Source organism: Oryza glaberrima, chromosome 10 (assembly GCF_000147395.1).
Source record: "Oryza glaberrima chromosome 10, OglaRS2, whole genome shotgun sequence".
NCBI classification, from domain to species: Eukaryota; Viridiplantae; Streptophyta; class Magnoliopsida; order Poales; family Poaceae; genus Oryza; species Oryza glaberrima.
In genome coordinates this window covers 2,197,471-2,215,595 of record NC_068335.1, presented here as the reverse complement: position 1 = coordinate 2,215,595, position 18,125 = coordinate 2,197,471, and the positions used below count along the sequence as shown (strand labels likewise).

Sequence of the window (18,125 nt, the reverse complement as noted above, 5' to 3'; positions counted from 1 at the left end):
TCCTTCCTTCTCATACCACCACACCGTCCGCTCTCCCTTATATATCCTTTTCCAGGGCACCCACCGCTGCTGGCCTCCTCTCGCCGGTCATCTCCACCGCAAGAACCCTCCTCTTCCTCCTCGTCGCCTCCCTCCTCTCCTTCTCCAGCGTCCGCCCCCTCCCTTCCCTCGCATCCCCTCCCCCAACAACCGCAAGAAATGACAAGACAACGACGACAACAGGAGTAGCAGTAGCAGCAGGAGGAGGGCGTGGAGGCGTGGTTGCGGCAAGACAACGACGAGGAAGAAGAAGAAGAGAAGGAGGAGGAGGATGCAGGTACCATTGGGATGGAAATGCCGCCGCCGCCGCTCACCTCCTCCTCGCTGCCGCACGCCGTTCAGCCCTCCTCATCGCCGCGTCGAGCCGCCGCACCGCCGCGCTCCATCGAGCCCTCCTCGCCACTGTACTGCCGCCGCCACTCGCCGCCGCACCACACCCACTGCCTCCTCGCCGCCATACCTGGAGGGCGCCGCGCCGCCGAGGGTGAGGTTCGCCGCCACAGCCCCCGCCACTGCCACCGCCGAGGGTGAGAAGGAGAGAGTGAATGGATAAGGGTGAGAGAGTGAAGGGATAAGTGAGGGTATTTAAGTAAAGGAGATAGGTGCTGGTTCTAACACTAAATCCGGAACCTTTGACTATAATAGGTTCTAATTTTTATAATAGTAGAGATAAGCATGTTATATAAATGTAACTTTATATGTATTAATTATAAATTACAATTTCTTTCATAAATTTATGTTTTACTAGAAAATAGGCCTATTACTTAATATGTTCCAAAAAAGAGTATAAAGGGCCAAAATAGAAATTAAATATTAGAGTGCACATAATATATTTCCAAATTTTGTTGATTTAAATCAAACAGTTGCCATACAAATCCGTACAATGAAGTTGCCATACAAATCCATACAATGAAGTTAGAAATTAATTCACACCCTAACTACTATCCCTTCCGCACGATCAGATCATACATACAAGCCTTGGTCATTCTCTTTAGCGCTTGCCTCGTTTTCAGTCTCAACATCAGTTGTGGGTGTCGGTGGCTCATCGGGTTGATCGTAGTCATCTTCGTCGATGATATCTCCATTCCGACAATACTTTGCTTGCCTTCGAGTACAACATGATGTGGCTTCATGAGTGATGGGTCCTTGACATAGAATATCTGCTTAACGGATTTTGCGAGCACGAATGGTTCATCTTCGTAGCCAACATCATTGAGGTCAACGATGATCGTTCCATGCTTGTCAATCTTCAACCCCCTTGGAATTTTGACCCACTTGCATTGGAATAGAGGGACTTTGAGGGCTCCGTAATCTAACTCCCAGATTGACTCTATGAAACCGTATTAAGTCTGCTTGTTGCCACCATCATCGTAGGCGTCGATGCGCACACCACTGTTTTGATTTATACTCTTGTTGTCCTAGGACTTGGTATAAAAGGTATACCCATTCATATCATAGCCCTGGTACGTGTGGATTGTGTTGGATGGCCACCTAGATAAAGAAAAAAGGGCACCATCGATGTCTGCAGTTGTTAGGTACTCCATCAACCATTTCCCAAATTGAAGTTTATGCAACATCTTCGCGAGCCATGCTGCTCCTTTCCTGGGATTGTCTCTACGAAGTACATCCAAGTGCATGTCCATGTACGGAGCCACGAAAGTTGATTGTCGTAACACTGCAAAATGGGCATGTCTTATGGTTTGTCGATTGGGGGCGACAATTCTCCTATGACCTAATATTCCCTTTCCAAGCATCTTGCCCTCGTGACGGGGCACAGGAACACCAATAGGTTGTAGATCCATGTAATCTATACAGAATTCGACCACCTCCTCTGTTGCATAACCCTCGACGATGCTGCCTTCGGGTCTCGATCTGTTCCTGACATATTTCTTTATGATACCCATAAACCTCTCGAAAGCCCACATGCTATCCTAGATACGCTGTACCTAGGATCTTTACTTGTTCCACAAGATGAACAATCAGATGCACCATGATATCGAAGAAAGAGAGAGGGAACAACATCTCTAGCCAACAAAGATTGAGAATCGTGTCCTCCTGAAGCATGCCCAATGAAGCCGGATCGATAACCTTTTGGTTTATCGCTTTGAAAAACTGGCATAACTTGATGATTGGGTCTCAGACCTTTTCTAGAAGGATAGCTCTGATTGTGACCGGTAGCAGCTGCGACATAAGAACATGGCAGTCATGTGAAGCTTAAGAACATTCCAACCAACCTCTTATCTTTCATGCTAACAAGTCTCTTAATGTTCGCACAGTAACCGGATGGGACTTTTACACCCCGCAGGCATTCCCACATACTCGTTTTTTCTGCAGCACTAAGAGTGTAGCATGCCGGAGGTAGGTAGTAGCAGCCATTTCCTTTGTCTTGAGGATGCAGCTCTTTCCTGATGTCCATGTATTCCAAGATCTTTCCATGCTTGCAAAGTGTCCTTCATCTTGCCAGGTGTGTTCAACAATACCCCGAGCACGCCTTCACACACGTTCTTCTCCACGTGCATCACATTGATCGCATGACGAATATCTAGGTCTTTGCAATACGGCAAGTCCCAAAAGACAGACTTCTTTTTGAATAGAGGGGTCTCACCGCTCGATGTGGATCTTCACCTCCGCCAAGATCTCACTTCCGGTTCTAAAAATTGGACGTCCATCTATTTCCACCGTCCCATCAAAAGCTTTTTTATTTTGGTGATGCGGGTGATCCCGCCTGAGGAACCTCCCATGACGCATGTACACGGTTTTCCGACTATGATTCAGTCACTTGCCTCCTGTTTGGGCCATGCACCATACACATGCTTTCATGCCCTTCACCATTTGGCCCGACGTGTTTCCAAGTGCTGGGTAGTCTATTATTGTCCCTAACAAAATAGCCCGACATGTGAAGTGTTCTTGTTTGTACATATCCCACATCTGCACGCCTTCCGTCCATAGTGTATGAAGATCCTCTACCAGCGGCTTGAAGTACACATCGATATCGTTGCCAGGTTGTTTAGGCCCTTGAATCAGAAGTAGCATCATGATGTACTTATGCTTCAAACAGAGCCCAGAAGGGAGGTTGTAGATAATAACAACCACTGGCCATGTGCTATAACGACTGCTCATGTTACAAGATGGGTTTATGCCATCAGTGCTTAGTGCAATCCTCACATTTCTGATGTCGTGAGAAAACTCTTTTTGGTACTTCTTGTCTATCTTTCTTCACTGAGACCCATCAGCTGGATGTCGTATCATTCCATCTCTTTTACACTCTTTGTGGTGCCAACGCATCAGCTTGGCATGCTTTTTGTTTGCATACATATGTTCCAAACAGGAGATGATTGGAAAATACCGAACGACCTTCACCGGCACTCTTTTCTTATTTCCACCCTCATCATCCCCGTCTCCCCACTTATAGCTAGAAGCCTTGCATACCGGTAAAGAATGCAATCAATTAGACAAGCATGAATTTTCTGTATGTCAAGACCAAAGGGGACATATAACTTTTTTGGCTTGTATGTCGATTCTGGCTAGATGTTGTCCATAGGAGAATTTCTTTCAGGAGCTCTAGCAACTCAATGAAGCTCTTATCGGACCATCCGTTGCTCTCCATTAGGTGAAGCAGCAATAGGACCACTTGAAGCTTATTGTGCTCCACCTTACATCCATTGTAAACTGGAGTTTTGGAGTCCTTCACCATGGTTGTGAACTTGCGATATTCCCTATCATCAGTGTCAAATCTCTCCCCGTCGTGTAGCATCTGATCTAGATTAGGTTCACCATGATCGACACATGTTTGGTTATCCTCCTCGCAGCCAACATCCGCATCATGCCCGTGACAGTTGCCGGCACTTTCCTCACCTTGCACCTCCTCGCCGAGGAAGTTGTCCCTAAAACCCCTTGTAAGGAGATGTGAATTGACCCGTGAGCCAGAAGTTGTCTGTCTTTCTTGCATTCATGGCATGGACACCAAATATATTCCAGTGCATCAACGAGAGCCGTTACTCCCCTGAAATACTCCACAGAGTCACGATCCGCTATAGTTATCCATTCTAGATCCATTATATCCAATGGGTACCTGCAATAATTATCGTTTATTACAAACCGTGAAGGAAAAAAACAATGAGGATTTCATAATGTACAAGCACATTAGAATAAAAACAAAGAGTAATGCCCATTTTACCCTACGATAAAATTGAGATTTTTGCACACGCCCACGTCACCTTAATTAGATATTCATGGCTAATGAAAAGATAAAAAAAAATTCTATTTTTCGTCAATGCAAAAAAAAATATTTGGCTAATGTGAAACATTAACAATGATGGCGTAGATGGAATAAAACATTAATTAAAATTTAGCATGACATCTAAGAACATATCTACGAATGACTGATGGATCCATACAAATGACTAGTGCATTTTACATGTATTACCACACGGCAATTCAATTCAACGAGCAGGTGTGAATCTGGGTGAGAAATAATGAATATTTACTTTGTAGGCTTCAATCTTCAACCAAAACCCAAGAAAAATCGAGCAAAACCATTTCCATCTCCTCTAGTGGATCGATGGGCACCCCTAACATAAATTTGAGATAAATCAAGCTATCAATGGACATTTCCATGGCCTTAACATAGTTTGACTAGCATTAATTTGACTAACGGCCATGACGAAGGATGGAAGAAAACATTAACGCAAATTTAGCATTTCGTGCAACAATAGACACAAAAAAAGATAAAAAGAATTATCCGTAAAAACAACACCCATAGCGTATTTTACATGCATGCATGTAGCACACGGCAATTCAAATCAACAACCAAGAGTTAAATGGAGCGAGAAATAATTGATTTTTACATTTAGGCTTCAACCTTTAACCAAACACCACAAAAAAAATGGAGTAAAACCTCCTCCCCTCCTCTAGCTACTCGGGGCAAGAACGAGAGGCGCCACTCTCTTCTTGCTCAATCAGTTCGAGTGGCAAGGGATGGATTATATATATATGTACTATTGTCAGAACAAAGGTGCCGGTTCTAGACCCAAAACCAACACCTTTGTCTTCCCAACCGGCACCTATGTGTAGGGCTCACCAATGGCTACTACAAGCACTTTGGAACATAGGTGTCAGTTCTAGACCAAAAACCGGCACCTTTGTCTTGTCATACAAAAAAACCGGCACATATATGTAGGGCCCACCATCGGGCATGAAAAGCACTATTGGAACAAAGGTGCCGGTTCTAGACAAAAACCGACACCTTTGTCTTGTCGTACAAAAAACCGGCACCTTTTTGTTGGGCCCACCACCAGGCATGAAAAGCACTATTGGAACAAAGGTGCCGGTTCTAGACCAAAAACCGGCACCTTTGTCTTGTCATATAGAAAAAGGGCACCTTTTTGTAGGGCCTACCATCGGGCATGAAAAGCACTATTGGAACAAAGGTGTCGGCTTTATGACGAGAACCAACCCCTAGTCTTAAAACTGGGACCTACGTGTGGGGCCCACCAACAGCTAGTGTGGGAGGGGGAAGATTAAAAGGTGCCGGTGGGTTTAAAACCGGCAGCTTTCTCTGACACAGGTTTTAGGTGTCGGTTTTATTTAAAAACCGGCACCTATTTCGACATAAAGTGCCAGTTTTGAATATTTGGCGCGTGGGGGTGGGTGCATGGGCAGGAAAGGCATTATAGGTGTCGTTTTTAGCTGTGCCGGCACATATAGTGGCGACACCTATTTGCCTTTTTACAGTGAATTGGTTCATAAATTGATCAATAAATCACGGTGTCCTGTATCAATTCTAAATCTAGACTTGTAGTGCTTCTGATTTGATATATATTTGCTGAAATGGGCATACAGTCTATCTATTGTTCCAAGGATGCAGCAGAAACATGTAACAAAAATAACGTTTCTTGCTAACCTGGAAAAAACATCCAGTGGCATTCACTTTGACCAAAAGCACACTATCTAACCAAGTAGGTGTACCAATTTGCTCAGTTTTCAAGTTCTTGCATTAAAATGCACACACCTACCAAATTTTTTTACCTTGAATACAATTCCCACAAACTTTTATATATGTGTTATTAGCGGTTTAAAAGTCAATGCTTGAAAATGGACTACGATAAAACAACTTTAAAATAAACTCTAAAGTTAAATTTTAAAATTTATATTTTGCCTATGGTTGATAAGTTAATGGGCAGACGTTGACAGTATGAGTAATCGTTTATAATATAATTCAGTAGGATGGTGACAGACTCTAGTAATTAAACTATGCTAATTAGATTTTCTTTTTTTACACTTTAGATTTTCTTTTTATATAACTTCAGCCAGATATTTCTAACCACATGCATGGAAAATCTTATAACGAAAAATTGAAGATGATGCAACACGCAATCTGATTCCATACTGTTTTTCCTGAATTATTAGACGAAAGGGCGCGCATAAACAATTTTGCTCTTACCAGCTGGCGTTCTCCAACTTGCTTTGACCTTACAGTTTCCATATTAATTAAATCTCAATATGTAATGGTGGTAACATGGTGAATTGGTGATCACACGTCAATCGACTGGGGGAGCATCTATCTGCTGCAGCTTCTTTCAGAATCAGAAGCTTCTCCAAACAGTCCAGCTTTTGGTCCAAATTCTGAGAAGCTATAGTTGTAGAATCCAAAAAATGAACTAGAAGCCAGAAGCTGGGAAACCCAGCTTTTCCATATTCTCAGAAGCTGGCTACCAAATGGGCCCTATATCTTCCTCTTCATCTGCCTTGTTCGTACGTTTATATATTCAACTTTGTGGAACAATTGAGTGCACAAATCTCCTGTTGTTGGTTGTGTTGCTAAGTCTTCTAATTCTACCAATGTGTCTAATCATCGTGAAAAATATACTTGTTCTTTTTATGATAAAGATGGACATATTGTTGGTTTTTGTTTCAGATTAACTCATAAACAGAAAAAGGAGAGAGAGATTGCTTTTGCAAAATCAAAGTGGCAAAAATCTGATTTTTCCTCGAGGAAACCGGTTAGACCGCAGTGGGTCCCGCGGTCGGACCGGCGACCGGTCAGACCGGCTGCAGTGCCTCGGTCAGACCGAACACCGGTCAGACCGGCGGTGCAGCGGCGATCAGACTGGCCCCCGGTCAGACCGGCAGTAACACCTCGGTCAGACCGGCCTCAGAGGAATTTTTCTGAAAATTCTCAAACTATTTTTACACGTAGATATATGCCTATTGGATCTTCTGGTCGTGTGTCTCAGTACTGGATTCCTAAATTTTTATTATCATCTAACCCCAGTACTGAGGCTTCGACTTCTTGTGTGTAGGCTTTGGTGGCAAGGAAGGAGAACGTGTGGATCGTGGATTTCGGTTATTCGCGGCACATGACCGGTGATAAAAATTGGTTCTCCTCCCTCAAAAAGGCATCCAAGACTGAATCGATTATCTTTGGTGATGCTGCTACAAGTGCCATTCTCGCTACAGGTTTGGTTAAGGTAAATGAAAAATTTGAATTGAAGATGAAGCTTTAGTTGAGGACTTAAAGTACAATTTGCTTTCAGTTTCACAAATTTTTTATGAAAATTTTGAGGTTCACTTTAAGAAAACTGGAAGTAAGGTTTTTGATTCTTGTGGTGATTCTGTGCTGATTATTTCTCGCTATGGAAGAGTGTTTAAAGCTAATTTTGAAAATCCTGTTTCACCTGTGATAACATGTTTGGTTGCTAAGTTTGATAAAGATGTGGTGTTTTGGCATCGTAGACTTGGACATGTTGGTTTTGATCATCTCACTAGATTAAGTGGTTTGGATCTTGTTCGTGGTTTGCCTAAACTTAAGAAAAATCTTGATTTGGTTTGCACACCGTGTCGTCATGCTAAGAGGGTTGCTTCTTCACATGCACCTATTGTTTTTGTGATGACGAATGCACTAGGACAGCTATTACATATAGACACTGTTGGTCCAGCTAGAGTGCAATCTGTTGGAGGAAAGTGGTATGTGTTGGTTATTGTTGACGATTTTTCTCGATATTCTTGGCTTTTCTTTATGGCAACTAAGGACGAAGCTTTTCAACACTTTCGTGGTTTGTTTCTTCAATTGGATCTTGAATTTCCTGGTTCTTTGAAAAGAATTCGAAGTGATAATGGTGGTAAGTTTAAAAATGCTTCTTTTGAACAATTTTGCAACGAAAAAGGTCTTGAACATGAATTTTCTTCTCCTCATGTACCGCAACAAAACGGTGTTGTTGAAAGGAAATATCATGTTTTGGTTGAGATGGCTAGAACGATGTTGGATGAATATAAAACTCCTAGAAAATTTTGGGCTGAGGCGATTAATACTACGTGTTAAATTTCAAATCGAGTTTTCTTGAGATCAAAACTTGGAAAAACTTGTTATGAACTTCGATTTGGACGTCAACCCAAAGTTTCACATTTGCGTGTTTTGAGTTGCAAGTGCTTTGTCTTGAAATCTTGAAATTTGGATAAGTTTGAGACACGTTCTACCGATGGATTGTTTCTTGGTTACCCCGCACATAGTCGTGGCTATCGTCTACTTATTTTGGAGACTAACAAAATCGTTGAGACTTGCGAAGTTTCTTTTGATGAGGCTAGTCCGGGTACTAGACCCGATATTGCAGGTACATTCTCACAGGTTCAAGGGGAGGATGGTCGTATTTTTGAAGACGAGAGCGAAGATGACAACAACGACAAGGTCGGCTCGGCCGGTCAGACCACCGGCACGCCGCCGGTCAGACCACCTCAGGAAGAGCGGTTAGACCGGCCAGGCTCGTCGGGTTCCGGTACTGTTGATGCTAATCGAGATGGACCTCTGGAGACAATAACTTCGACCAGTATTGATACAGAACGTGGATCAACTTCAGAAGTCGCTGCTCCTTTGCACATTCAACGACGACATCTGCCGGAACAAATCATTGGTAATATAGGTGAGCGGACTACAAGGTCTAAGGTAACGACTCATGATGTTTGTGCAAATTCTGCATTTGTTGCTTCTTTTGAACCCAAAGATGTGTCACATGCATTAACTGATTAATCGTGGATTAATGCCATGCATGAAGAACTTGAAAATTTTGAGAGAAACAAAGTTTGGACTTTTGTTGAACCACCTTCTAAACATAATATTTTTGGAACCAAGTGGGTTTTCAAAAATAAACAAAATGAGGATGGTTTGATTGTGAGAAATAAAGCTAGACTTGTTGCTCAAGGTTTTACCCAGGTGGAGGGTTTGGATTTTGATGAAACTTTTGCTCATGTTGCTAGAGTTGAGGCAATTAGACTTTTGTTGGCTTTTGCTATTTCAAAAGGTTTTAAATTGTATCAAATGGATGTGAAAAGTGATTTTCTTAATGATTTTATACAGGAGGAAGTTTATGTCAAACAACCACCAGGTTTTGAAAATCCTGAGTTTCCTAACCATGTTTTTAAATTGTCTAAAGCTTTGTATGGTTTGAAACAAGCTCCTAGGGCATGGTATGATAGGTTTAAGAACTTTTTGCTTGCGAAAGGTTGACAAAACGCTTTTTGTTCTTAAGCATGGTGATAATCAACTTTTTGTTCAGATTTATGTGGATGATATCATTTTTGGTTGTTCAACTCACGCCTTGGTTGTGGAGTTTGCTGAGACTATGCGCAGGGAATTTGAGATAAGTATGATGGGTGAGTTATCATACTTTTTGGGATTGCAAATTAAGCAAACACCTCAAGGTACTTTTGTGCATCAAATGAAGTATACGAAGGATCTTTTGAGACGGTTCAAGATGGAAAATTGCAAGCTAATTTCAACACCAATTGGTTTTACAGCTGTGTTGGATCCTGATGAAGATGGTGATGCTGTTGATCAAAAGGAGTATAGAAGTATGATTGGATCTTTGTTGTATCTAACTGCTTCTAGGCCAGACATACAATTTGCTGTGTGTTTGTATGCACGCTTTCAAGCTTCTCCTCGTGCTTCACATCGTCAAGCGATCAAGCGAATAATGAGGTATTTGAATCATACCCTTGAGTTTAGAATTTGGTATTCTACTTCATCTTCTGTATGCTTAAGTGGATATTCCGATACTGATTTTGGGGTTGTAGAATTGATAGGAAAAGTACTAGTGGAACATGTCATTTTCTTGGTACATCATTGATTGCATGGTCTTCTAGGAAACAATCTAGTGTTGCTCAATCAACTGCTGAATCTGAATATGTTGCTGCTGCTAGCTGTTGTTCACAGATTCTTTGGCTTTTATCTACTTTAAAAGATTATAGTCTTACTTTTGAGAAAGTACCTCTCTTTTGTGATAATACTAGTGCTATTAACATTGCTAAGAATCCTGTTCAACACTCACGCACAAAGCACATTGATATTTGTTTTCACTTTTTGAGGGATCATGTTGAGAAGGGAGATGTCGAATTGCATTTTTTGGACAAAATGTTGCAACTTGCTGATATTTTCACTAAACCTTTGGATTCTAATCGTTTTGCTTTTCTTCGTGGTGAATTGGGAATAATTCATCCTTTTGGCATGGTTTGAGGGGGAGTTTGTACCTCATGGTTTTATCAAGCAAAAATATGACAATGAGAAAAATTGAGAAAAGAGAGCTTTGTTCTATACATATGGTATTTTCTTGTGCATTCTAGCAATACCTTGAAGGTTTATTTGTCTCTAGCATAGCTTATATGTATTCTAGTCTTTTCATGAGATTTAGATTTTGTTTTTAAGGGACATGATGCATGACACTTAAATTCTGTACTTGAATAAAGCAAATGTGCAATGTTGATGCGAGCATATGGTTTGTTTTATAAATGCTCTACATATATGCTTTATTGAATTGTTATTCCTCAAATAGCTTTAATTGCTCATTGTGAAAAAAAGAATAAAAATATAAAAAAAAGAATACTGAATCCTTGGAAACAGTCTTGACGACAAGGATGTATTCGATGTGAGCAAAATAATGGGTGCCGAATCCCTGAAAATAGTCTTGACGACAGGGACGTACCCGGAATAAAAGAGAAAAATATGAGAAAAAAGGCTCAAGAAAAGAAAAAGTTAAAAAAAATTCTCTTGGTTGTTTTGTGCCAAAGGTTATTTGAGAAAGAATGATAAATGCATTAGGTATATGCGTTTAGTGTTTATTCTTCAACCTATGTGCTTGTAAAGATGTTGCATTATAAATCGTATGAAATCATGAATTTTGATTGTTGATTCAAGCTTAATTGTAAAATCTTTGGTTCATGTTTATACTTTAATGCATGTTTGCTATATTATAGATGGGTTCATCTTCTTTTTATTGCAACACATGATATGATATGCTATATGTATGATAAGCTCTTATACATTAATGAACATAATTTCTATGCTTGATGAAATCATTGTCAAAAGGGGGAGAAGTAATGTGAAAATTTTTGGAGAAACAAATGATTTGAGAAGAGCTTGTCGATTGGGAAATTTCTTTCTTTTCAAAAGAGAGAGAAGTTTTCTTTTGAATTTTTGAGCACGATGTGTAACATTTGTACGAAGTGTGCTTTTTACCACTTTTGTTTTTATTTTTCCAATCACCAAAACATTTTGATGGGTTTGCCAATGTGTTCATCAAGAGGGAGATTGTAAAATTAAAGGTGTTTTTGATTATTATTCTGTGATGAACAATTGGCATCGGAGATTATTGGTTTTGTTATTTGGAATTTATTTGCGAAGTGGTTTTATAGATGATTGGAATTTACAGGTGATTGACAGGGACTACTGTTTGTCGGGACCGGTCAGACCGGGCAAGGTATGCCGGTCAGACCGGAGGTATATGCGCGGTCAGACCGGCGCAGCTCACGGTCTGACCGACCGACGTTGTGTCAGTTTCGGTTTCGGGTTGTTTGTTTGGATATCCGTGATTGTTTCATGATTATGGCTTCTGGATGGATACTATACATATGTAATACTGTTGTTTGCTACTAATGAGTCAAGTTGGAGATAGCTTGGTCTCGGAATATGGTTTTTTTGTTTATTTGATGTGTACGTGACTCGATGCCTCGGGAGAGTATTTGCGATGACGGACCGGGAGTCGGCTTAGGGATAAAACGACATCCGAGGTGGTCAGAGATCATGCGGGATACTTAGGCTAGAGTTGATGCACGTGGTTTGTGAAGATTCCATATGGCATACGATGGAGGTGTTGTGTGCGTATGGGATGCGGAGTCGAATTTGGAAGGAGTCCAAATTTGGTATGATTGGTTATATAAAGTTTGTTTCTTGTACTAGAGGGTTTCCTAAGGTGTTTAGGACTTCTAGTATGAGTTTGGTTCGTGGCTTTAGGCTGCCTACCTCGGGTATAAATAGAGGGGGAGCGTGAGGCTTTCCGGTATTGCTTTTGAGAGCAATTGAGTTGAGTTTTGAGTTAGGGTTTCGAGTTTAGTCGAAATTTTTGTAAGGACTGCTATTGGTGCACTTTGTAAACACAAAGAGAATCAATAAAATTGTCATCTACTTTAAGAGTTCTTCGATTTGTGTTTCACCGGGTTTCGACGGTCTAACCGGCGACACACCGGCGGTCAGACCAGCAGCATTGCGGCGGTCAGACCGGCGGCAGATCTACGGTCCGACCGGCGGCGGCAGGCGACTTCAGCGGTTCGACCGATCGATCTACATCGGTCAGACCGACGTTCATCAGGCGGTCAAACTGGCGCAATACCTTCGGTCAGACCGTGATCCGTCAAATTTGAGGGTAACTTTTATTTCCGCTAAAAGTTTTTTGGTTTTTGGTATACCAACCATTCACCCCCTCTGGTTGGTTTAGTTCTTGTGATTTGATCTTACGTGGTCTGGCCTCATGTTCTTAGTCTGTAAGGTCCTTTTGTTGGAGTTCTTAGAGTTGCTGGTCCGGTTTCGCTTCTGTCTTGTAACTCTTTCGGTTGTACTGGCTGGAATGTGGCCTGCGGTGTGTGGATGTCATATGTACCGAACTTACATAGCAAGCCGGTGTTCCCAGCTCATGCGGTGATGGCTTTCTATAAAAGCTGGGTCTTTGGCCTTTTCTTAAAAAACAAATTCGAGATGAATTTATTTATGCATGACACGGTTTGCCTCTAGTCCACTTTTATTTATTTTTTTTTTAAGATGGCAAACATTGGGGACGAGGGTGAGACGGTGAGGTGCTGAGGGCTATCCTGAGTTGTTGCAATGAATCTAATACCTGAGATAATTAATTTGTGATCAATTAATGCTCAAAAACATTATGCGGGATTTTTTTTTATATTATGTAGTTCAATCTTTTAAAATTCCTCTATTTTTTCCATTATATGGCAGACACAAGTACACACGCACACACATCACTGCACAGACCACACGGAACACAACATTCACATCTCTGCGCATATGCTCCTAATACGCCTATAAATAGGCAAAAACCAGCAACAAATTTCGAACTCTAAAATTCCTCCATTTTAGATGAAGTTAAGTATATAACAATCGCGTGGTTTACTAAAAGGAAAAGACAACAGCATATTGTGAGGGTGAAATGTGAATCTCTTGTCTCCAACGAAGATGGTTAACTAATTAAATAAAAGCAATGGTCGGTTCCTCTAATCCATCCCACACGTAATATATGTTTAATTAAGTCTGTCATTGTCAGTATAATATATGACCTTGGATCACATAGTTAACAATTGTTGTCGAATAGACAACCGTGTCACGTTGAAAGGCGTGATTCTCTCAACAATGATTGGAAAATAAAGATAATTGTATTGCTTAGTAAAAACTTTTTGGTTGCCCCTATTACATAGCTTTAGGGGGCTATTTATAGCTCTATTACAAGTTCCTCTTTTAGGGTTTATGTTTTACAGGGGAATTTACATGGCTACCCTTATGATAGAGACATTATCGGGGGTACACATTGTCCTTTGCATGCATGGGCCTCTACTGGGCCAAAAGGGCTCGGCCTATGTATTTGACGAAACCCCCTGAGAGCGTAACAGCCCGCTGGGCCTCGTCTTGGCAGAGTTCGGTACTTGGCGAAGCCCGTGCCTATGTGCCAAAGCCTTCGCCTTATCGCCTTCGCCCATGCGGCCCGCCGACAAGGTCCTTGCCCAACGAAGCCCGCATATTTCCGAGCCACGGCTTTCGCCCATACGGTTCCCTTTTCAACCTTCGCCGCTTGCCTCCAGTCCAAACCTGTCGCCTAAGTTGTTGGTTTCGGCAGGTCCAGCCGAACGGCCTCGTGGTGTACCTCCAACAACAATAATAACTAAAAAAACCTCGGCACTCTAGAACAACACGCCATCGATCGATTTCCCAAAAAAAGGTATTCCCTCAGCTTTTTAATATATGACATCGTTAATTTTTAAAAATACGTTTAACCATTTATTTTATTAACAAAATATTTAATTATTATTTATTTTATCATGACTTGATTTATCATCAAATGTTCTTTAAACATGACTTAAATATTTTTATATTTACATAAAAATTTTGAATAAGACGAGTGATAAATGTTTGTTAAAAAAATCAATGTCATCATATACTCCCTCCGTCTTAAAATATAAGTATTTTTAGCATAATGACAAGTCATTACGTTGACCATTAATAGCAGAAAAAATAAAAAAATTAATCATGTAAAATTGAAGTTTACTAGATTTATCATTAAACAAACTATCGTAGTATGTAACTCTTTTTATTTAAAACATCTTACTTTTATAAATATTGTTGGTTAAAATAGCATCTCGATGACTGTGTCAGAGTTAAAAATACTTATATTTTGGGACGGTGGAGAATTAAAAAACATAGGTAGTATTAGATAGGCATCACGAACTAGACAGAGGAAGATATAGTCGATTGACGTGTGACCACTAAGTTTCCACCGGTATGGAGATTTAATATGACAGCCACAATGTCAAAGCAATCTGGAGAATGCCATGTAAGAACAAATTGCTTAGGTTGTTTCGTCAAATATTTTTTTCGAAAAAAATAGTAATGGATCGAATCAGATTGCGAGTTGCATCATCTTGAATTTATCGTCGTAAGCTTTTCGATGCATGGTTAGACACATCTGGTTGAAGTAATCGAAAAAGAGAAGAAAAAGACCAACATGATCATCTGCTCACAGCTCACTACCTTATCGGCCATAGCCAAAATATTAATTTTAAAATCGTTTTATCATAGTCTATTATTTTAAACATTGATTTTTAATCTACTTATAATACATACTTCATAAATCGTTTTGATTTTTTCTAAGATAAACTTATATAAGCAAGTTTATGGAGAAATATAGCAACTCGTATAACATTAAATTAAATTAGTTTCATTAAATATAAACATTGAATATATTTTTGATAGTATGCTTTAGAATGTTGCGATGTCTTTCTACAAATTTGATAAATTAGAGAAGTCTTATCGGCACTAGCTTAAACAATACTCCTATGTTCTTTCACGGGCCTTCTGGTTGGTTAAAGACATGTTCAGTTTATTAGATCTCTAATTTTTCACGATTAAATTTCTAATTAATTATTAAGTATTTAACCTCATATCTACTTCTCGATTGTTCGTACATATTTGTGGTTAGTACTAACCATTTTTAGTTTCAGATGATAATCTCAAAAACACTCAGAAAATGTCCATAGCAAACAAAGAAAAACATCCACAGAAAATAAATAAACTAAGTAAAATCTGTAACGGCGAAATTAAGCAAAGTTCATCGCCGGCGGGCGGTCACCGGTGTTTCCATCGGAACCGGGAAGACGGCGAATGAACCGCGCCGGCGCCACGCCACTGCTTCTTGTCGCCGCTATGTCCCGGCGCCGCACGGCCATGGCCGGCGTCCCTTGGCATTGCTCTCCGCCTCCTCCTCCGACGAGGTACGACCGTCTCCTCCTCCTCCGGCGACTCCGGCGGCGGAGGCGGCACAAATGGATACCTACGTATCCATGGAACTCTCATCCACTCTGTCATCACCGGCAGTAGTATTTCTCCCATGAACACGTCATGCGCCGCCAGAACACGCCGCCGCCTCACCGCCACGTACCTAGCCTTCCAGCTCACCGCCGTCGGCTCGCCATAGCTGACTCCGAGAAACCGCAGCCGCCGCCGCAGCTGGGAACGCAGCTTCGTGTACATGGGCTTCCAGAGCGTGGAGTCGTGCTCCGCGACGAGGAGGTTAAGCCCGACGCACGTGCACTCCACCCTCGCGAGGTCCTCGCCGGCGGCGAGCCTGGCGAGGATGGCGACCTTGACGTCGTCGGGGAGCGACATGAGCTCGTGCTCGGGCTCCACCGGCACGCCGTTCTTGGCGCACAGGTCGACGAGGACGCGCCGGCACAGCCTGTCGGCGAGCGCGCTCCAGAGCGCGGCGAGGCGCGCGCCGCGCTCGCGCCTCGCCAGCGCGGGCGCCGTGTCGTCCAGCCCGCCGGCGAGGAGCGCCGCGGCGGCGGGCGCGTCGAGGCAGATCCAGTACGTGTCCAGCCACGGGTTGGCGAACCTGACGCACACGTAGAACACGACGTGGCGCCGCCCGTGCGCGCACACCCTCAGCGCAACCGTCGCCCCCGCCGCCGCGGCGGCGTCTTGCCGGTGCCGGTGCAGCAGCTGCGGCGCGGTGTACCGGAGCGAGAGCGCGGAGGCCGTCGCGCCCACCTGCCTCGGAAGTCGGACGGAGCTTTGGGCGCCGTCGTCGTTGGCGGCGCCAGTGGACACGAAACCCGCGTCGAGGAAGGCGGCGTGGGCGAGGATTACGAGGCGGCCGAGCAGGGGCTCGGCGTCCCACATGGCGGCGCCGATGATCCGGTGGAGTGGAGAGGTGTCGGCCATGGCGACTAAGTGATCTTGAAAATTTGGATTGAAATTGGTAAGATGTGACTGAAAAGTTGTGTGTATGATATGTTAATATGGTGGAAAAAGTTGAAAGTTTGGATCTAAACACAGCCATAGTGGAGTTACGTCTGAATTTCGTGACAAAGTTGGTTCTTTTCTGACAAAACTGTGCTTTTACTAATTATTTAATCATCCTAGGAGAGAAGTGCAAAAATGGGCCTTGGGTGTATTTATTTATGGCTTTACATGCTTGCCTGCACCCTGTCAAGTTTGTTTTAATAACAAAAAAGTGTAAGAATGTGATGTTGCATAAAAAAAACCTGGGGTTTGATTTATTAGTTGGTGACATTTCTCCACGAATTAGTTGCATGTTCAATCGTTACAGTAGAATTATTTACCTCATACCTGGAACATTTACTCCGTGGAGTAGAATATGGTTCCAATAGATTTTACTCTGAGGAGAAGAATATGTTCCAGTAGAATTATTTACCTCATAATAATATGGTTCCAGTAGAATTATTTATTACCTCATATCTGAGGTTTAATTTATGGGCATGTTCATATGTTGTACATGCCCTGATTCGCTCCAAAATATGAGGTAAATAATTCTATTGGACATTTTCTAGTGTGTAGTTATATCCTCTAAAATTGTTTCTCCAGCTGGAGTAAATATTTCGTTAAAAAAAGGTAGAGAAATTTCCATAAACAAAACAAAAGTAGAGAAATTAACAACAAAACCAGATTGTTCTTTTTAAAAAGGAACCATATTGCGCCTTGCAGCATAATCATATCGTTTGCCGATATAAGCCTTTCCATGCATGGTTGGACATATCTGACTGTTTTATGCCTTTGATATGATATATGGCCAATGTTCTCAGCCATAGTCAGCATGACAAGGAACACCACCGGTTAGCTAGGAAGAAGAAACAGTAATCTAACATTCATTTTGTCAAGAACATATATTAAGCAACTTTTGTGGTGAATATACCTTTTTAGTTAGAGCCATTGGTTTTGTTTGATCCAGAAACTGTAAATCTATGCTAACATCGAAAGAAGCTAGTTTTACCATTAATTGAGTTTATACTTTTGTTTCGATATGGTGAAAATATAAAATTGAAAATGTATAGTTAGCTAGTGTGATTATGGAGTACGTCGTGGGTGCTTGGTTTAGAATAAAGAGTCGTGAGTATATAATTTCACTCATAGACTTTAAATCATTGTGCCCATAAATACATAGTACTGGGTAAGCTTTCCATGGATTTTTTAATGAGTCTAGAGATTTGTTGCTGAATTTTTTCCCTTTGACTGTGTGTTAATTGAGCAT

The 18,125-nt window shown here is 41.7% G+C and overlaps 1 protein-coding gene across 1 annotated transcript; it reads right to left on the bottom strand.

Moving 5' to 3' along the window:
• Nucleotides 1-2,186: 2,186 nt before the first annotated feature.
• Nucleotides 2,187-16,798, bottom strand: LOC127752633 (uncharacterized). The gene is made up of 2 exons (XM_052278041.1): nucleotides 16,017-16,798; nucleotides 2,187-2,220 (listed from the first exon to the last, which is right to left on the bottom strand). Exons 1-2 carry the CDS (start codon nucleotides 16,796-16,798, stop codon nucleotides 2,187-2,189), a joined length of 816 nt encoding a protein of 271 aa, XP_052134001.1.
• Between the last annotated feature and the right edge of the window lie 1,327 nt (nucleotides 16,799-18,125).

Bases quoted from the DNA above. Each gene is read 5' to 3' on its own strand.
- LOC127752633 (XM_052278041.1), bottom strand. From the start codon at position 16,798: ATGGCCGACACCTCTCCACTCCACCGGATCATCGGCGCCGCCATGTGG. The intron at 2,221-16,016 runs GTACGTGGCGGT...CTTATGTCGCAG, and splicing joins GCGGTGAGCTGGAAGGCTAG to CTGCTACCGGTCACAATCAG.